This window comes from Delphinapterus leucas, chromosome 9 (genome assembly GCF_059928025.1).
Source record: "Delphinapterus leucas isolate spDelLeu-1000000601 "Yukka" chromosome 9, BTC_Dleu_Yukka2, whole genome shotgun sequence".
NCBI classification, from domain to species: domain Eukaryota; kingdom Metazoa; phylum Chordata; class Mammalia; order Artiodactyla; family Monodontidae; genus Delphinapterus; species Delphinapterus leucas.
The window spans coordinates 27,875,863-27,898,269 of record NC_143137.1 but is presented as its reverse complement, the minus strand read 5'-3'; the positions used below and the strand labels follow the sequence as shown (position 1 = coordinate 27,898,269).

At 40.7% G+C, this 22,407-nt stretch overlaps 1 protein-coding gene across 2 annotated transcripts in view; it reads right to left on the bottom strand.

Annotated features, from left to right (window-relative positions):
- CADPS2 (calcium dependent secretion activator 2) overlaps positions 1-22,407 on the bottom strand; it is a 497,272-nt gene that overhangs the window by 322,385 nt on the left and 152,480 nt on the right. For both annotated transcript variants that reach the window (XM_022582192.3, XM_022582255.3), the window contains exon 3: positions 14,260-14,592. In XM_022582192.3, the coding sequence (XP_022437900.2) occupies positions 14,260-14,592 (333 nt within the window). The remainder of the gene's footprint in view (positions 1-14,259; positions 14,593-22,407) is intronic.

Genomic DNA, 22,407 nt, shown 5'->3' with positions numbered 1-22,407 from the left:
TCCGTGTTTTTATCACTGCAGTATTTTTCAGTGCAACAATCCTAATAGCATCTGATTTCTCAAACAAAACAGGGTAGCAAACCTATCTATCTTTTTCAAATACTATTCCTTTAGCACCATACCATGTACATAGTGAGTGCACAAGCTTCTGAGGCTTCGTGAAACAAGATGTCAGCCTCCTTCACCTGGAGACCTTCACAAAAGAATCATGAAAATACTTTGCAAACAGGAAATAACATCATTTAAACACACTTAACAAGAGAGGCCTTTCTACCAGTTTGTAACAAACAACTGAAAACACTCTGCAAACAGGAAATGACATCATTTAAAAACATTTAACAAGAGAGGCCTTTCTACCAGTTTGTAACAAACAACTGAAAACACTCTGCAAACAGGAAATGACATCATTTAAAAACATTTAACAAGAGAGGCCTTTCTACCAGTTTGTAACAAATAACTAGAATCATCACTGCCACCCATTACACAAGTAAAATCCTACTAAGACAATGATCAATTGGCCCTGATCTATCTAAGGTAATTAGGGAAAACGGAAAAAAGAAATTTTTTTCTGGTCTTAAACAAAGAGGGTTCAGGATATTATGACCCCAATAATCATCTAAAAGTGTCAAATTCACAGGTACTCTTCGTAAGCATACAGTCCTTTTTCTTCAGCCCTTTCCAACTGCTTTTTAAAAAAAGTACTTTGTAAAAAGTTGTTCTGACCACCTACCAGAAGAAATCGGGATTTTGTGGGCCATACATTTCTAAACGTCCGAAAGCAATAAACAATTAAGAACCAAGTCCGATACTGTGAGCCTGACACATAGTAAGGTAAGGGCTCAATAATTTTTTTTTTAAATAAAATGATTCAATATACTAAATAGAAGGAATTTCTTGACTATATAATATTCTTCATATTAGCTGATTCCCTGAAGTTTTCCTATTAACACCACTTTCTTACTTTCTTGGTTCTTCTTCTTCTTTTTTTTTGGCGGTATGCGGGCCTCTCACTGTTGTGGCCTCTCCCGCTGCGGAGCACAGGCTCCAGACGCGCAGGCTCAGCAGCCATGGCTCATGGGCCCAGCCACTCCACGGCATGTGGGATCTTCCCAGACCGGGGCACGAACCCGTGTCCCCTGCATCGGCAGGCGAACTCTCAACCACTGCGCCACCAGGGAAGTCCTCTTGGTTCTTCTTTTAACCCACTCCAGTCAGGTTCACTCCCAACCACTCCAAAAAGTCTTCCCTTGTCAAAGCCAACAGTGGCTTCCACTTCACAAATTCAAGGGTCACTTCGTTGTTGTGTGGCACAGGTAAACTCTCTCCTTGCAATGTCTTCCCATGGCTTTCCTGACACCACACTTTCTGGTTTCCTCCCTCCTCGCTGGCTCTTTTACCTTTGTGCAGCCTCTAAATCCTGGCATCCCCAGGCCTCTCTGTCGCTGGTCCTTTTTCTTCTTGAGCCCCAGACTCTCCCAGTATGATTTCATAATGTCTCATGACTTAAATTAAAACACTAACTTTATCAAAATGATTTCCAAATCTTTATCTCCAACTCTGAGCTGTCACTGGAATTTCAGACTTGTATATTCAACTACCACCTGCCATCACATGGACGTCTAACATTCTTATTTCATCAGGTACACAACAGAACTTTTGATTCCCCCCCCGCCCCCTGCCACATATGCCCCTGCCCCAAAATATTGCTCCATGCGAAGAGGGACCGCAATATATGGAGAGCCTTGATCAGTGGCTGACCAGAGTAGGTGCTATATTGAAAGAACACCCACATCAGAGATGCCCCATCAGACCACAATTAACAGAAATGCTGCATCACATAAATGCTGGAAATGTAAATGGGAGACAGCCATCAAAGGATACTATCTTTTCTATAAAACGTGAGTGAGAGGAATAGGTGGATGTTATTCGTAGTTCTGGAGAATGGTATGTCTTAAACTACAGACTCCAGCTGATCCCTTTTTCTGCTTGAATTCCTGGGCTTTCATCATGTCCCTTTTAAGGCAAGTAGGTGGTCTAGTGTTCTGACTCACGCCAAAGCTCCCAAGCGCAGGAGCACAGAGGAATTCTGAAGCATAGTACAAGGCATGGATCCAAGAGGATGTGACGAGACACCCAGGTGAAATCCAGCAGTCTAGGAACTTCACAGGCAACACAGGAAAACAGGACCACAGCAGGGCAAGGAGCAGAGCCTCATGACTACGCAAAACATTAATATGCAGGTCCTGTTCCACTTTTTTTTTCTTTTTTTTTTTTTTGGTACGCGGGCCTCTCACTGTTGTGGCCTCTCCCGTTGCGGAGCACAGGCTCCGGACGCGCAGGCTCAGCGGCCATGGCTCACGGGCCCAGTCACTCCGCGGCATGTGGGATCTTCCCGGACCGGGGCACGGACCCGTGTCCCCTGCATCGGCAGGCGGACTCCCAACCACTGCGCCACCAGGGAAGCCCTCCACTTCTTTTTTAATAATGCTGCGCCATGCCCACAGGTGGGGTGAGGCAGGGGATGGGCCACATGCAATCCATTCTTTAGACCACAGAGAGCGATCTTTCCAGAACCCCAACTTGTTCCTGTCATTCCTTGCCTCACAGACGAACAGTGTTCCCTATCTTGTGATAGTTCCAAGCTCTTCCAGCTAGCATGTGAGGCCCCTTAACATTCAAGTCCTTTCCTAACTCTAGCTTCATCTGCTACTCCACCAAAACACACAATGAATCTCCCGTAGACTCCAAGCCATTTCATTCTCCTCGTGCCTTCGTAAGTGTTGTTTTCCTCCAGTCTGCTGAACTTCTACGCATCTTCCAAAATTCAGGAATTGTCCTTGTTAGAACCTTCATTAAAGTTCCAACAGAGGATTGAGTTTCCAGACTTCCAAATCATTTCTTCTTCTGGGCAGAGAGCTAGACTGTTTCCTAGCCTCCTCTATACTTAGATATGACCATGGCATGAAGACCTCAGATGAACTATCAGACCAGGGGTCCTTAAGCCTCAGCATCACGTAGGAAGCTTTTAAAAAATAGACACTTAGGCCCCACATCCACAGACTGTTTCACTTAGTCTGAGGTGGGGGCCCAGGTACCCAGTGGTTTGTAAAGCTCCTCAGGTCATTCTAATATGGAGCCAGGGTGGAGCATTAAAGAAATCCACGCAAACTATCCAGTATCAAATTAAGAGACTGTCATCCACGTGTTCACATTATGCCCTATACACACCCTCAGAGACACACTGATTGATTATACCATTCATCACATTTTACTTACATATCTGTCTCCTGACCACATGCAAACACCTTGAGGGAAAGAATAAAATCCTGTCATTTTTGTATTTTCATTGTTTCCCCCAGTAACTGATATTTTTAGAAGGTATTCAATAAGCATTTTTCAATGTATAAAATATATTTATCACATTTCATTTTAATTTTGACAGAATATTTTCATTAACAACCATGAAAAACCTAAGAACAATATTCATATTATTATAGTTGGAACAGCAGATTCATATAATCTTTTATTCCTTAATAGATGGAAACAGGTCATGAAGTGTATTGGCAAATACACTTTTCCCTTCCATTACTATTACAAAAATGCCTGATCTATGAAGATCTGTGTTCTCTTATCATTAAGAAAAAAAAAAAATGTGGACACGCTGGGATAAAACCCTAATTTCTATAGGCTAGATCTAAGTAAAGAAGAAAAGTCTAAAAATAAATGCATGGAATATCTGACTGTAGCCTATATTTTTATCTGATGAGATTTGGGAGAAAGCAGAAATAAGTTAAAACATCTTTAGGAGAAAACTTACTTAGAAATATTTTTATGTAGTTCCTCTACACGTAGGCCAAAGGTAAAAAAAAAAAAAATAATGCATAGTCAAATGAAGCAACACTGATAAAAGTTATAACTTGATTTAAGAATATAATACAGTTGTATTCACAATTATAAAAACAATTTTTATGGATTACAGACCTAAATGTAAGGCTAGACACTATAAAACTCTTAGAGGAAAACACAGGGAGAACACTCTGTGACATAAATCACAGCAAGATCCTTTTTGACCCACCTTCTAGAGAAATGGAAATGGAAATAAAAACAAAAATAAACAAATGGGACCTAATGAAACTTAAAAGCTTTTGCACAGCCAAGGAAAACTCTTAAAGGAAAACACAGGGAGAACACTCTGTGACATAAATCACAGCAAGATCCTTTTTCACCCACCTTCTAGAGAAATGGAAATAAAAACAAAAATAAACAAATGGGACCTAATGAAACTTAAAAGCTTTTGCACAGCATAAATAAGACGAAAAGACAACCCTCAGAATGGGAGAAAATATTTGCAAACGAAGCAACTGACAAAGGATTAATCTCCAAAATACACAAGCAGCTCATGCAGCCCAATATCAGGAAAACACACAACCCAATCCAAAAATGGACAGAAGACATAAATAGACATTTCTCCAAAGAAGACATACAGATGGCCAACAAACACATGAAAGGATGCTCAACTTCACTAATCACTAGAGAAATGCAAATCAAAACTGCAATGAGGTATCACCTCATACCGGTCAGAATGGCCATCATCAAAAAATCTACAAACAATAAATGCTGGAGAGGGTGTGGAGAAACGGGAACCCTCATGCACTGTTGGTGGGAATGTAAACTGATACAGCCACTATAGAGAACAGTATGGAGGTTCCTCAAAAAACTAAAACTAGAACTACCATACAACCCAGCAATCCCACTACTGGGCATATACCCTGAGAAAATCATAATTCAAAAAGAGTCATACCAGAATGTTCATTGCAGCACTATTTACAATAGCCAGGACATGGAAGCAACCTAAGTGTCCACCGACAGATGAATGGATAAAGAAGATGTGGCACATATATACAATGGAATACTCCTCAGTCATAAAAAGAAACAAAATTGAGTTATTTGTAGTGAGGTGGATGGACCTAGAGTCTGTCATACAGAGTGAAGTAAGTCAGAAAGAGAAAAACAAATACTGTATGCTAACACATACATATGGAATCTAAAGAAAAAAAAACGGTTCTGAAGAACCTAGGGGCAGGACAGGAATAAAGACACAGATGTAGAGAATGGACTTGAGGACACAGGGAGGAGGAAGGGTAAGCTGGGACGCAGTGAGAGAGTAGCATTGACATATATACACTACCATATGTAAAATAGCTAGCTCCAATAAAGATATTTAAAAACAAAAACAATTTTTAGAGAGGAAACTGATTCAATATTAACAATCAGATTCACATTTATTTAACTGAAATCAGATTCATCAATTATATATCATGATACATTTATTTTTAAAAAAGGAAGTGAATATTTATATAAATATTATAGCTAATTATCAACTCCAGAATTTCAAAAGTCAGGTATTATACGATCCAATCAGTCTTAAGGTCTTCAGTTGCTCCTTGCCGTTTCCTAAAACATAACAATTGCTATTTAATGACATTCACTTGAATATTTTCCTCAGACATTTTGAGATTAAAAATTACACACACAGGAAAGATATACCTTGCTAACAATCACTTCCTCAGCTTTATTTTCCTGATTTGCAAGTGATTTTTGTTATCAAATGTAATTGTCTCTGTAGAATGTGCTTTTATATTTCTGCCAAAGTAGACAAATTATGTTAAAATGTATTATCAATCACATGATACTAGTTGAGAAAAAAGATGACGGCAGTGAAAGGCAGATACCAATCTCCTCTGAGCGATTCACACGTCTCTCCCTATTTTCCCTTTACACACCGTGAAAGGGGGTCTTCAGAACAGAACGCCTCATGGTTCCTGCACTTCCGGGGGAAGACTTTCACAGTGAGAGGGGCAGGAAGCACAGCAATTGCCTCTGTTGATTTTTTTTAAATTCCTAGACCTCAAGTGCTAATCTCCAAAGCTTGAGATTTCTAGGGGAAGGGAATCATAAACCTGAACACTATACTTTTTAACCATTCATAAATATCCCTGCTTATTCCTTACAAACACACAACCAGTTCTGTAATATTACTTAACACAGTTCTTACAGTCTTCAGAATATAAGGAATTTGGTGAGGGCAGGTGGGAGCGCTATTTAGAGAGGAAGGTTCCAGGTAACCTTGCTTTGACTCTTGGGTAAACATGGGTGAAACTTTCTTCAGTTAATGGAAGGAGATTATGAAAGATTAATGAAGATTGCTTTTGGCAGAAAAGATCAGGATCTAGATGGCTGTAAAATTCAGTTAATTAATCCTCTGAAAAGGTAAAAGGAGGAGAATGACAGTGTATATGGTACTATGTATTCCACTACTCAGACTCTGGTCACTTAGGATTGTGTGTCTCTGCAATCTACAAGAGCGACACCCACACGTGCTAATGTCACCTCAAACCACAGCCCCAACCCAGCCCTCCTTATGCTAGCAGCTCCCCCCAGACGCCAGGGGCTGCTTCACATCTCCGCACCAGCACATGCTCACCCCTCCCCACACACACAGAATATTTAGCATCTTCTCATCCTGGTAACCCTCTTCATGACACACCTGAAGATTACACAATTCTCCCCAATACTGCATTCTCCTCAACCTCAAGAAGGTAGAGCCAGGGACTTACCACGCCACTGTGGCATTTACAAGAGTGCTTCCTTTGACAAAAATTAAAGCTAGCAAATAACTAGATCTCCTTTCTATGTTACCATCTGTATTCTCTACATGATTACAGAGAATGGGTTAACGAACTGATTTAAACACAGTGTAGCACACTTTGTCGTATTTTAAAATAATCTTTAAAAGACATTTCATTTCTGTTCAAGGAAAGCCGATTCATTACTGGTACCACTTAAGTAACAATATTTTAATTCAAAAATATGTGAAATCAAAATTATTCTTAAGACTATAAAACACATAGCTTTAATATCAACTAACTTCATTTCTCTAAAAGTATGACTGTATTTATTTGAAATTCACTGCATTTCCTTCAAGTTATTCTGAAATTAAAGTCTTTACTGACAGACTGGGCTTCTTTCACCCCGTTAACATCCTGATTCAAGTAAATGATGGCTAACAATTTCAGATTCTGGTATTGTTATGTTACTCATTGTAGAATGTACAGTTTGCGCTCTTTTCATCATCTTCTTTTCTTAGTGTTTTGTTCTATGAATGTGCACCAATGCAAACACAATATTCTCAAAGCAAAGAATCCAAAATCTGACAGGCAGTTTCAGTAGCACAAGAACTAATCCATGACATATGTGGGTTGTTCTTATGTTTTTCTGATAACATGTAAATAATTTTTCTTTCAATTATCCCTGGTTTCATAACTTAATTGTTACACATGCTATCTTCTAAATTAGTGCTTTTAAGAGTTTCCTAGAGGAAACTCTTCAATGCCTTAATTTTGAAATTAATAAGTTCTTGGCTCTGACCGGAAGCAATATCAACATCTATGCTTCTTCAGAAGACAGCTTCCTGTTTTTCCATTATGGATGCTAAACCTACAGCTCTGGGACAAGGGCTACAAAACCACGTGAGGCTTCTGTCAGCTTCAGGTGGCAGCCCTGGCACTGCTCTCTCCTCATTCACGTCCTTTCCTTTCTGAGTCCCCAAGAGCTGTCTGGCCGTTGCCAACCTGCACATCTCAGCAGAGCAGCTTCCTATCCTGAGCTTCGGATCCTGAAGCAACAAAACATCTTTGAGATTTCCTAGGAGAACACTGTTGGCAAGAACAAGGGACCAGACAGGGTAAATAAATACAGAAGCAAGAATTTTACAGTTAGCAAGAGCCTCAAAGCCTTTCCTGAGACACAGGGAAAGTGGAGTAAATTCCACCAACATGTACCTGGAGCCAGGTACCCGCAGCTTGGCTAGCTTTAGACCAAGCTGCTTCCCTGAGCCCTGCTCTACTAATTCCTCTCCTCACACCATTCCTTCCCTATAAAGGGCAGGCTATCTTCTGTGATTTCTATAGCCTTTTCTTTTTTAAACTCTGCTGAAAGACAACAAAAGAACAAACAAGACAGACAGGTCCTTGAGGGGAAAAGAAGAACCTCAGCTGTTTTTCTCAACAATCCATTTTCTTAATTTCTGTAAAATGATTCTTATTCCAAAGGAAAGCTCTTCCCTTACTTATGAGTATTTCTGTAATTTCTTTAAGTTAATTAAAAAATCTTTAAGCTTTTCTTTCAAATCTCAGAGCTGAAGAGAACTCTAGTTTCAGCTCAGACATGTAAAGAGCTTAGGAGAAGTCATGCCTCCTGTCTTTACAATAAACAGCTGGACAAGCTGAAAATCAATGACTTTTCTTCCCTTATCAGAGAACTGAGCTTTCAGGGCAAACCACTAACCCAATATCTGGAGACACAGGAAAAACAGAGAGATACTACATTTAAAGCAGAAGTCAATGGGTACCAGAAATATAGAACCACTTATGTGACTAGTAATTCGGACAAACTACTGGAAGCTGAGTGCAGAGAGTGAGAAACTCCTGGGGCTGTAATCATAAAGGGGCTTCTGCACTTTCCTGGGCTTTCTTCCAGTGACCCCACCAAGTTCTCATGGTAAGGATCCAAGAAGGTTCCCCTTGGGAACCTGGCAGGAAGAGGGGGAGAAGAGCCACTGTTATACCGCCCAGATTCTTTTCCCTAACAAAGGGGAAAGGACTTTGTTAGAAGAAAACGCTGAAAACTTATTCTAGCTGGAGGAGGAGAAGGCTGCCCTCTGCAGTCCTTTGCGGCCTTTCTGTCTTGTCTATTTGAAAAAAAAAAATAATAACAAAAAACCCAGCATGAACAGGAGACAAGACTTCAAGGAAACAAATGGGGGATGCTTTAGCCAGGGAAGGAAATAAGGGGTGTGGGTGAGGAGGAAAACAATACTCGGGGACAAAGGTTAGAAACACTTGTACAAGGCTTCCCTGGTGGCGCAGTGGTTCAGAGTCCGCCTGCCGATGCAGGGGACGCGGGTTCGTGCCCTGGTCCAAGAAGATCCCACATGCCGCAGAGCGGCTGGGCCCGTGAGCCGTGGCCGTTGAGCCTGCGCTCCGCAATGGGAGAGGCCACAACAGTGAGAGGCCCACGTACTGCAAAAAAAAAAAAACACAAAAAAAAACAAGAAACACTTGTGCAAGTTACAGCCCAGCACCCTACCACAACACCAGCATTGCTCCAGAAGAACAGCTGATCACGGTTAAAGAGCCGCAGATACAGACTCTTTGAAGAGGAATACTTAGGGAAGCCCAGAGTCAAGACAGGAGAAAAAGACAAGGACACTAGAAGAATGTGAAGCTTCTTGCGCCTGTGGCTACAACAAACATTAAACACAGCCAACCTCCCAGTCAGATTAACATAAATCCTCACACTAAAGGCGAATATACCACAGTTTCTCTTACCTGATACAACATGCCTGGCTCTCAACAAAAAGTTACAAAGCATGCCAAAAGGCAAAAAAAGAAAAAGGAACACAGTCTGTGGAGACAAATCATGCATCCAAACCAGATTAAGTTGTCACATGGATGTAGTTAACTAACAAGGAATTTAAGTAACCGTTAATAATATATTAAGGGCTGTAATGGAAAAAGTTGAAAACAGGCAAGAACAGATGGATAATATAAGCAGGGAGGTGGAAACGCTAAGAAAGAATCAAAGGAAATGCTAGAAATCAAAAACACTAACAGACGGGAACAATGCCTTCGACGGGCTTATCAGCAGACTTGCTGATTCTGAGCAAAGAATCAGGACACTTGAAGGTCAGCCGAAGCTTCCCTCTCTGAAATGCAAAGAGAAAGAGAACTAAAAAGCAAACAAAAAAATAAAAAGAACATCCCAGAACTGTGATGAGTAACATAAGTAGACATAACAAATATAACTAAAATACTGGCAGGAGAAGGTGAGAATAGGATATAAGGAACGTTTGAATTAATAATGGCTGAGAATTTTCCAAACGTAATGACACACACCAACCCCTAAATTCAGGAGGCTCAGAAAATACCGAGCAGGAGAAATATCAAAAAACTCATACCCAGGCATATCATATTTGAACTGCAGAAAACTAAGCCAAGGAGAAATTATTAAAGGAAGCCAGATGACAAAAAAACGAACAAAACACCTTACAGAGAATCGAGGATAAGAGCTTGATCGGACTACTCATGAGAAGCCACACAAGCAAGAAGGGGGAGTGAAATCTTTAGAATATGTTAAAAGAGAAAAAAAGCTAACTCTACATCTAATGAAATTATCCTTTAAAGATGAAGAAGAAACAGAGACTTTATCAGACATACAATAACTGGGGGAGTTCATTATCAGTAGTCCTGCCTTTCAAAAAATGTTCAAAGAAGTTTTTCAGATAAGGAAAATGATGTAGGTCAGAAACTTGGATCTACGTGAAGAAAGAAAAGTGTCAGAGAAGGAATAAATGAAGGTGAAATTATATATATATATATATATACATATACATATACACACACACATATATATATCTTTTACTTTTCTTATTAATTGATCTAAAAATTATCTGTTTAAAGCAAGAGTAGTAACAGTATGTTTGGTGAACAGAGCATATTATAAGTGAAAAGAGCATAAATAAGTGAAATAAGTGAAACAGAGCATATTATAAGTGAAATGAATGACAGAAATTTCACAAGGGATGGGAGGGAGGAATTGAGAATTCTCTATTATGGGAGAGCTGTACGACACTTGAAGCCTTATAGTGTTATTTGAAGGTAAGCTTAGATTATTTTAAAATACATATTGTAAGCCCTAGGGCAACTACTAAACACACTTTTTAAAAAAGATAAGTAGTGCATCAAAAGAGAATATAAAATGGAATCATATAAATGTTCAATTAAAATTAAAGAAGGCAGAAAAAGGAGGGGAGACAAAGAACAGATGCAAAGAAGAGTCAACACTTAAAAAGACTGCAGAATGTGATCCAACTACATCACTTTATATACAAATGGTCTAAACACACCCATTAAAAGACAGAAATTGTCAGACTGGATTAAAAACAAAAACCAGAGGTAATATGCAGCTGTCTACAAGAAACCCACTTTAAACAAAGAATCAGACAGGTTAAAAAGAAACAGATGGAGAAAGATACACCCTGGTAACCATAATCAAAAGAAAGCTGAAGTAGCCATATTAGTTTGAGACAAAGTAGACAAAAGAGAAAAAAAGATTATCAGGGACAGAGAGGGACTTTATATAAGGGGTTAATTTCACAAAAAGACATGACAATGCTAAATGCTAAATGTGTATGAACCTAACAAAGCATCAAGATACATGAGGCAAATACTGATAGAACTGAAGGTAAAAATAAATCCATTATTACAGATAGAGATTTGAACTAGAAGTATTGGGTTGGCCAAAAGGTTCTTTCGGTTTTTAAGTAAAAATAAAAGATATGTTTTTCATTTTCACCAAGAACTTTATTGAACAACATATTCACTGTTTTTGTTCCACTACCTTCTGCCATTTTTCAGGCAACTTCATAATTCTATCTCCCCAAAACCTTTTATCTTTTTGAGCAAAGAACTGTACCAGATGCCTTTTCCAGTCTTCCAGGGAATCGAAATTTTTTCCATTAAGAGAATCCCGTAAAGACCGAAATAAATGGAACTCCAAAGGCACAATGTCTGGTGAATACGGCGGATGAATCAGAACATCCCAGCCAAGGGACTTCCCTGGTGGTCCAGTGGTTAAAGACTCCACCTTCCAGTGCAGAGGGTGTGGGTTCGATTCCTGGGCAGGGAGCTAAGATCTCACATGCCTTGAAGCCAAAAAAACAAAACATAAAACAGAAGTAATATTGTAACAAATGCAATAAAGACTTTAAAAATGGTCCAGATCAAAAAAAAAATCTAAAAAAAAAGAACTTCCCAGCCAAGCTGTAACAGTTTTTGCCTGGTCGTCAAAGAAACATGCAGTCTTGCATTATCCTGATGGAAGATTATGTGTTTTCTGTTGACTAATTCCGGATGCTTTTCGTCGAGTGCCGCTTTCAGTTGGTCTAACTGGGAGCAGTACTCGTTGGGAATTAATCGTTTGGTTTTCTGGAAGGAGCTCATAATAGAGAACTCCCTTCCAATCCCACCATATACACAACATCACCTTCTTTGGATGAAGACCGGCCTTTGGTGTGGTTGGTGGTGGTTCACTTCGCTTGCCCCACGATCTCTTCCATTCCACATTGTTGTACAGTATCCACTTTTCATCACCCATCACAATTTGTTTTAAAAACAAAAAGTTTTTGTTACGTTTAAGTAGAGATTCGCATGCGGGAATATGGGCAAGAAGGTTTCTTTCGCTTATGTGGAACCCAAACATCAAAGCGATGAACATAACCAAGCAGGTGTAAATGATTTTCAATGCTTGATTTGGATATTTTGAGAACGTCGGCTATCTCCGCGTGGTATAACATTGTTCTCAATTAATGTCTTGATTTGATCGCTATCAACTCCAACTGATCTACCCGACCGTGGAGCAACGTCCAGCGAGAAATCTCCAGCACGAAACTTTTGAAACGTTCTATCAGTCACAGCACCTTCTCCATACGCTGCACAAATCTTTTTTTGCATTTTTGTTGCTTTTTTACCTTTCTTGAAATAATAAAGCATAATATGCCGAAAATGTGTTTTTCTTCCATCTTCAATATTAAAATGGCTACACAAAAATTCACCAATTTTGATACTTTTTTTTAAATGCATGCTGCTATGACAGCTGTCATAATACAATCTAACAAAACTGTTTGGAATGAAGTTAAAGACAACTAAGCACTACTAGAGCCATCTGACAGAAAACATCGAATGAACCTTTTGGCCAACCCAATATGTTCCAAATCACAGAGGACAGAAACCAGGAGGTCAAAACCCTTGCTGTAGAAGTGATCTTTAAAAGTAAACAAAAGATTAATTTTAGTAAATTTTGAATAAATAAACATAAACTCGTAGGTCCACAGGAATTTATGTTATGACCCTGTAACATTCAGGATAAATTCTACTGCATTTGTAATAACTTATTTTAGAGGTCTACCTGCTCTATTAAGACTTCAGCACATAGAGAACAAATATTTTATTTAGTTAAGGTTGGTTTCCCCAACACCTAGCAAAGTTTTTGGCTTGAATACTTGGTAAACATTTACTCAATGTCTGAATCTGAATTTTACTAATAAATTTTGTTCATCAATATTTAACTATACAAGTGAGCTACTGCTCCATTAAAAACAGAAAGTCCCAGTTGTGTTTCTTTTACAATGGAAGATTTCGGCTGTACAGTCATCCTCCAATACTATCAAAACCACCACCTGGTTTAATAATGCAGTAAAATCAATTATAGTGAAAGCATGAATTGTTCACAGGGTTATGTTCCACATTGCTTTTCCATTAATTAACTCTGCTAATTTATTCATTGGAAATGATTCACAAATTAGTAATGCAAAGTAAATGATACACATAGAATACAGAAATTGAGAAGCAGATTTGCAAAAAGATTTAAAATAAATGTAAACATATGTACATTATAGAAGTGTGACTCTTAATGAACACAGGAATTTTAAAATGCCAGAATTTTGGCAATTTAAATTGTATATTAGGGCACAGTTAAATAATTTATAGCTCTAAAATAAGCAAACAAAATACAACTAAGGGAGGAATACATTTAGACAAATCATAGGATCTAAAGATGAAAGACGTGGAACAAACATGATATTTTATTTAGTTTTTCATATGTATGATTAAAATAACAACTGAAGAGAAAATATATTATTTACTCTGTCACCTCTAAATTATGTAGTTTAGCAATCTTCTTCAATTCATTTCTATCTGGCTGGGTTAAAGAAAAAATTTTTGAAATTTCAGTCACTTCCATAAAACTCTGAAGATGAGTATCATACCTTTATGAAAAATTATTCTGCAGTGAGGAATACCTGTTTATTATAAAGTGCCAAGCTTCTTCAGACAACAGACGATTTTCACTACTACTCAAGGCATGCCCCATACACATATACCCAATAGGTATAAATCTGATGTCCTAAAATAGGGCACATGGAACAATTACTTACTGAATAAAATGCACAGATATTCTTCTCCTATCAAATAATTCTTTCAGAGCTTCTTCCAAATGTCATTATTTGACATATTAAAACTCAATTTCACTCACCTTTTCAAACAAAGTGATTAGAGAAAGTAAAGTACATCTTCATAGGCTTGTAAAGACTTGGTGTTCATTCTGTGAGTCAGGGGAACAGGAAATATCATGATCACTTACCTGACATGCATTATAAAGAAGTTGGTGTTCTAGTTTTTTAATTCCCAAAATCTGCTGAAACATTTCATAGAGTTGTTCCTTGCTCAGAATAAGTTCAGAAACAGCGCTCAGGGCCATTCTGTTTTGCTGTTTACACAAGTCCTCTTCACCCCTGTAAATGGCATCATATTTGGCTATCCAGGAGCTCAGCACTGTCTCTTTGCTCAAGCCATCAATTTCTGGCAAACTCCGCACACGTTTTTCTATGTTTTTCTTAAACACCTCTCTGAAGTCATTAGCAGAACATCCTCCACTCTGAACCATTCTGGCCACTCGATCACTCTTCAGAAAAACCTGAAAACAAAACAAAAAAACAAAAGAAAACAAAAACCCACTTACAATTAGGCGTGGACACTAACACCAACTGCTTTTAGCAATCCAAGAGTTATGACACCAAACATTCACAACGTTTCAAATGTTTCATAATATGCACTAACTAATGACAAAATGGAGGCTCCAAACCATCTCTCTTAAAATGTTGAAATGTTTAGGAGAGAAAATAATGAGTCTTGAGGAACTTGTATGACCCAACCTTGACCTACACGCTCCCCACCTGAAGGTCATGGGGATCTCTACAACTGAAACCCTTAAGAGTCGACTGAAAAGGTAATTGGAGATATGAACCCAACTTCCCTATGTGTACTTGGGAGCTCTGGTTAGTTCTTCAGCAAGGGGAAGGTCCCTTATTGTCTGAAAATCTGAAGGCCAATAGTGTGGTAAGTCTAGTATCCAAGTCAATACCCTCCGGGTATAACTGTTAATCAAAACTACTCCACAGCTGGAGGGTACACCTGTCCCCACCCCTGACTTCACTACCTCCCCAACTTCTCACACACTTCTCGTAGCTGGGAAAAATCGATGATGAAAAAGCAAACTCTAAAACTTTTAGCTGTCCGCTAATATCAAGTAAGAAATAAAGCACAAACAATGACAACCAGGGAGAGAGACAGTTTTGAAATGGGTAGGAAGAGGTGGGTAATAAGTAATAAGGTCATACTGTGCAAGGGACATCAGACTTGGCCTCGAATCTCTCCTTTCTTCTAAGTCACAGACCCAAATATCAACAAGTATCGGCCAAGATTCATGAAACATCGATTCTGTCATCAATATTCCTAAGAAGCCTCTAGGGGTCATATGAGACTGATTTTATTCCTGTTTTCTTCCTATAATAACAAAAACTCCTTCCAAAGAAACCGTAGGACTATTTAATGCAGGCCCCATGAGTTATATCCGTTGTTAAGGCTTATGGAACAAAAATTCATGTCAGTCTTTTCCCTAAGAACTGACTCATGATACTGAGGTACTCCCAAATTATGACCCCACTACTTGCTCTAATGCTACTACCATGTCCGTCTGCACGTGGGCAAACAGCATGTGTGGTCTGTGCAAAGCAGCCTCATTTGTCCCAGCGACTGGCATCTCAGCTACCAGGTCCCAAACCTTCTCCCCACTTAATTTCTCCTCTTTTCAGACCATGCATACAATATATTGTTTCTTATCTTTGCTCAATGGCCAGAGGGGATTCCTGACTCTTGAATATTTTGGTTAACTAACGTACTGAATTAGGAGTGGTGAATTTTACACTAGGCAGACATGCATGACACATAGACACAGCGCTTCCTCTCTTTTTACTAGCTGTGGCTCAATTACAGTCAAAAAGACTCTTATTTTTTATGTTTCTAAGCCAAAACTATTTCTTAAGCCCCAAGTATAAGAATAGTGTCTTTAATTTATTTAGATGAAGGAAAATAAAATTTAGATATTTAATATTTTATCTAAAAATGCCATTTAACTACCTCTAAACACATAGGGGTCTCTCCATCTTCTTTCTCATCCTCATCTAATTGCACTACTCTCGTTGGGCACTAGGCTTCAAGATAAATGTTATACGGACATAATTCTTCTAATTTCTGTTACAGCTGTATCTTGTTAAATGGGAACGTACGGAGGCTCAGGAGTCAGAGGGGGCAGACTGCGCCAGTTGTCAGTCCACTGCTTTCCAGGGCTGTCTTCCTGTGGCCTTGCCACTGGTACAGTTTTAGAGGGTGCTGGAGGGACACTGGAGGAGGAAGGGCCCTGGTTCCCGGTTCTCTTCTTATACCTGGAGGCACGTGGCACCCACCCCCGGGGCAGCTTCTCTGCAGACCCCAAGGATGGCTTCGCAGGGCGCGCCCACACTGGCAGATTCCCGGGCAGTTCTGCAGTGCAGCACTGCAGAAGGCAGGTTCCCGTGAATCCTGCCGGTGCGGCACTGCAGTGAACTTTTCTGCCATCTGGTAGGATACGCCACATCTCCGGTGAGGTCTGGATCCCACGCTTTTCCAGATTTGCTCCTTCCTTGGGTGCTCTGCTCCCTGTATCTGCTACTCCTATATTCTTTAGTTGCCCATCGTAGCCAACCCCTCATTGTTTATAACAAATTTTCCCTGATCGATTATCGTGTGGTTTCTGTCTCCAGATTGCACCGTGATACAGGAATACTGAAATGCTGCATGGGACACTATATCTAAGAGAAAATATTTGAAATTGAAACAACTTTTAAAAATTTGGTAATTGTATAAAGCTGGAACGGCAAGATGTTTTTAAAGCACAACATAAATGCCTTACAATTGGCTTCAGAAAACCTTTTAATTGCTTGATATCTAATACTCTAAGTTAGGAGGCATTTCATTTTTTTCAACCTCTTCTGTCAGTGCTAAATTCTACCAAGTAACCAAACAGTGTTTTTGAAGCAAGGGCGCTGATGAACTTAGGTTTTTGGAGTCTTAATTTCCTCTGTAAAACCATACCTAAAGCCATACTAACTCAGTCCAATTGCATGTTATTTAATCAACATTTACTAAGTGGTAACAACATGTCAGGCATTCTGCGAAGTGTTGGGGACATAAAGACAAATGAGCCAAAGACCCTGCCCTCAAACAGCTCACACCACCTGAGAGAGACAGGATACACAGTAAAACAGAGGGTGGGAGCAATCATAGAGACCTATGCAAAGGTGGGGGGAAAGAAAAGGAAGTTACTAACTCTGTTATCTGGGGAGCAAGGTTAGGGAGGAGAGGGGAACAGGACAAAGGACCCATGATTTGAATGACCTGTGGGGTGAGTAAGGGGAAAAGGGAGAAGAAAATATGTTTCAGGAAAATAAAAGAGGTAAAAAGCAAGAAGCATAAAATCGCATGACCTTTTGAAGGAAACATAAGAATTTTTATACTTCAGGAGCATCAAATATAAGGGTGAATGGAACACAAGTTGTGCCAATCAACAGAGACCAGATGGCCAAATGCAGTGTGTGCCAAGCAAGGAATCTGAGCTCTGCCGGTGGGTCAGGAGTCGATGATGGCTAGGTAACCTCGGTGCTGAAATACTAAGAAGCATGATTTAGACAAATAACTGGTGGCAGCATCAAGGGTAGATGACGACTGACCAGAACAGAGATTGGGATCAGTTATCTGGAGACCAGGTGAAAAGCAGTAAGGGCCTCATCTAGGGCAATTCATGGGCTAAAGAGAGAGAGGCAGAGGAGAGACAGCTGGGAGACAATCAACATATCCTGCTGAGTTACAGGATGTGTAAAGGCAGGGAAAATATGATTCACAGTTTTTACTGGGGTGTCTGGATTCCACTAGCTAAAAATAATTAAAGAACACAGGTGGAATGACGTGCGCGCGCACGCGTGTGTGTGTGTGTGTGTGTGTTGCTTGTAAATGGTGGTGGGTATATGGGGGGCATGGTCCTGAATTACTGGTTTAGTTTTGGTAGAGGTCAGCTTTGAAGACCAAGTATAGTAAAAACAGAGTGAGGAACAAAACTCCATGAAATACCTATATTTACAAAGCTGGCAGAAGAACTGGATCCAGGGGAGGCTGGTAGCATCAGAAGCAGAAGGAAAAATACGACACATTAGCAATCAAGAGGGGGAGACAGTCCTGAGAGAAAGAGAATCAAGTACCAAAAGGGAAATCAGCAGAAATTTGATTGTCTCTACCACCATCTGGTCACCTTTGGCAGAGAAGATAGTAGAGTGGTAAAGAGTAGGAACTGACCTGCGGAAGGAGAAAAGGACAAGCTGTAATAAAGTTAAGACGGCAAATATTGGGTTGGCCAAAAAGTTCGTTCGGGTTTTTCCATAAGACGTTGCATAAGATGTTCCGTAACGTCTTATGGAAAAACCCAAATGAACGGCCAACCCAATATAAACTGTTCTTCTAGAAAGCTTGGACGAAAAGGGAAATGAGAGGAAGGCAAAAAGCTGAACTGGGAAACAACATGTAGGCAACGAGGGAGACAAGTCAGGAAAGAGAGGCAGCTTATAGTACGGATTACAGAAAATAGTGATGGTACGTCACTTCTGAGATTAGCCTGTGGAAGCCTGCAGCGCACTCTCCCATCACATGCCCGGGGGGTGCAAGCTGCTGTGACGCGAGGTACTGAAGCCCTCGGTCTAACAGCCCTCAATGAACTGAGGTCAGCCCAGAACCACGGGGAGTGGACTGGAAAGCAAATTCATGACTAACTGAGCCACGAGTGTGATCTCAGCAGACAGCTTGATTGCAACTTCACGAGAGGCCTGGAGCAGAAACATCCAGCTAAGCCTCTCTCAGATTCCTAATCCTGAGAATGCATGTGAGACAACATGCATTTACTGTTTCAAACTGCTATGTTTTGGGATAAATTGTTACACAGCAATAGATAATACATGGTTTACACTGTATTCTATCATATTCATGTCATATATCCACATGGTTTACATTCTTACTTCACATGGGTGTCAATACCAGCACCACCCCTTCCCCCTATTCATCATTACACCCTTTTTTTTTTTTTTTGCAGTACGCGGGCCTCTCACTGTTGTGGCCTCTCCCGTTGCGGAGCACAGGCTCCGGACGCGCAGGCTCAGCGGCCATGGCTCATGGGCCCGGCCGCTCCGCGGCATGTGGGATCTTCCTGGACCGGAGCACGAACCCGTGTCCCCTGCATCGGCAGGCGGACTCCCAACCACTGCGCCACCAGCGAAGCCCCATCACACCCTTTTATCTTGCTCTGTTTTTCTTTTTAGCACACAGCATTACCAAATATGTATTTACTGTAGGTCTGTCTCCCCAAAATACAAGAGCCACCAGAGCAGTGACTTTGTCTTGTTTTCTAGTGAACCCAGTGCCTAACACAGTGCCTGCCTATAGTAAGGGATCAATAAAGGTTTGTTGAAAAAAGTGATGACTATCTATAGACACTGAATCCTCTCAGGCTAAAGAAGAGAATTTAGACAGGCACCTGGATCACAGGCTTCCTAAAATATGGATGCCCATGGGAGAGGAACCAGGAGATGGATAAACACCGAAAAACTGGAAGTGTAATAAGTGGTAACAGTGAACAGGAATGCACTCCAGAAGGCAAAAGAGATTTCGCCTGAGGGAGGAAGAGCAATGATCTGAAAGCAGGAATGAGGAACAGCCCTCCTGGCCCTAGATGTGGAGGAGAAAGGAAGGCCTACCATCATCAGAAGGCTGTTCCTCCCTGCGTCCTCGCTAAGGTTCCATCCCAACCATCGTTAGGTCTGAGGGGCTCCACTTTGCACGTGTTCCCAATCCCAACACCATCACAAAGGGTGACCCACCAACCCCTCCTAATCTCACTTCAGCTTCAGACTTGCATCTCCAATACCACCCATCAGCTCTCCTGACACGTCCCACTGACACCCTAAACTTAACAAATTTCAAACGGGATTCATGACTTCTCCCATTATTTGCTCGACCTCCTGCTTACCTGCTTCAATGAGTATCAATACCTATTTCCCTCCTGGAGAGACCTGGAAACCATTCTCAACTCCACCATCTCCTCCATGTTTATTTCCCAACATACAACTTGTCCCTAAACCTTGCTGGTCCTGCTCACCCTGGAATTCCTCTGAAATCCTTCCACACTTCTTCACACCCCACAGAAGCTGTTCCTGCCCCTCACTGTGACTCAGCTGGCTAAGAACAACAGCCTCTTAAGTGGTCTTCCTGCCTTAGAAATTTCCCTGATAGCCACTCTACTCTCATTTTCCCCAACTTATCCTCTTCACTGGTATCAATCTTTTTTTTTTTTTTAACCTGGCCATTTAAATTCTTCTCCAGCTTAAAAATTCTTTGCTGACTTTCCACCAAAAGTCATCAGCAAGGCCTCTGAGGCCCTACACTTCAACTGGCTGCAAACTACCTATCACTCTGGCTTCATCACAAATCTCTCTCTCTCAATCTCCATGCCCCGCCCTCCACCATCCTTCTTTCAAAAACTTCACGCTGTCCATCTCACCACCACCAACTTACCTCCTAGCAACTATTCAGATCCCTGCTCAGTTGACCCTCAGTGATTCCCCGAATCACCTTGAATCGGCCATATCCTATGTTGTTTGTATGCATTCCTAGCACCCTTTCTTTTTCCTTTAAAGTCACTTTGTAACTGTAATACTTAACTGCAAATTCTATTACCGTCTTACTTTTTACTCACTAGACAGTAAGCTCCATGAAGCCAAAGACTGTTTCATTCACCACTGTATCTCCCCCTCCATGCAACTGCACAATTTAAACAATTAACCAGTATGGTTTACTGAGTTTCAGTTACTTGCTTCCAGAAGAAAGTATAGGACATGAACCTTGCCCATATGAACGGGAGAGGGAAAAGATATCTCAGAGGGAAGGAGGCACGATGAGTGATGCCACAGAGAACTAGTTTTGTGAGAAAAATAAGATGTTTATTGTCTAAAAACATAATACTGTCTAATTCTCCATCTGTGCTGTTCTTGCAGAGATGACAGTTTTTAATTTTTCAGATGTTATCAGTTATGAAACTGTAACCATGATGGATTTAGTCTCATTAGATATCAACTGTCTTAACCCTGTGTCCTTTCATAAGAACAACTAGCAAGTTAAAGGCGGGTAAAGTGTTACCACGTGCAAAGGCTAGTCCTAGATGCCGCTCTCCAAGCCGAGCGTGCACATAACGCCAGCTTTCTGCTCTAGGCCCCAGGATCCTCAGTGAACTTCTGTCCGGAGAACACATAACAGGGGGCCATCCTGGTGCAGAAGCAGCCACGGGAACTTAGTATATCAACACACCCACCAATGAGCAGATATTCTGTCTCCCTAGAGCTCTTCATATATTATCTCCTTTCATCCTTATCATCACCCTGTCCCTTTCTCCATTATCATTCTCTTTTACAGATGAAGTGGTCAGGCTGAGAAGTGACTAGCCCAAGATCACAAAGTTATTGGGAGAACAGAGACTGAATCCCTGTCTCTGGAACCCAGAAGCAACATTTCTTTATTCTCCTTACGCACTCTTCCACCCCACCACACCCCACTCCTACCAAGGGTTCACCCCTGCACACCATGTATTTTGCTGGGTGCTGGCCAACACATGTGGAATTACCCATCAGTGACCTCCCTGTGAAAAGGCCACTGAATATACAACCAACTGAATACACACCTGGCGTGGCAGGGTGAGGGTGGGGAGCTACCATCCGGACATCAGAAAAATAATACACCACACATGCTACCTTTCTCCACATTTTACTGGGTTTTAACTTGTACGTGGGCCCTCTGAGAACCACCAACTGCCACCCTTCCCATTCACCTGCTCAGCTTAGAGACCAAAGAAGTTACTGAAAAGCTTAAAGTCATGGTGAACTAATAACACAATTGAAATGTGGTGACTGCAACAAGCAGCTGTGTCTGCAAAGGGTGAGTCTGCTCAGCTGTCCAAATAAAGCCTCAAATACACTTTTCTACAGCAGTACTCATTGTTCACATATTGCTTTTGATCTGAAACATGCATTGCTTCTCTGACTCAGAAGGATTGTATACGATGAGAAAAACATTATCTGTTTGCCAAATCACTGTGGTCATCTGTGACATGGTTCCTGGGAAGGCCGCCAAGCTGTGCTCAGCCAGGAAAACGCCGAGAAAGTACAAGAGCCCCACTTCAAAGAGACGCCTTTTTCTCCTGAATAATGACAAATAAAATACTGTCTAATGATTCGAATAATCTATGCGGCCCATGGAGAAACAGTTTCTTAAACTGTTTTTCAGGTGCCATCAATTCATGATCAATTTTTTTGTAACCATGAAT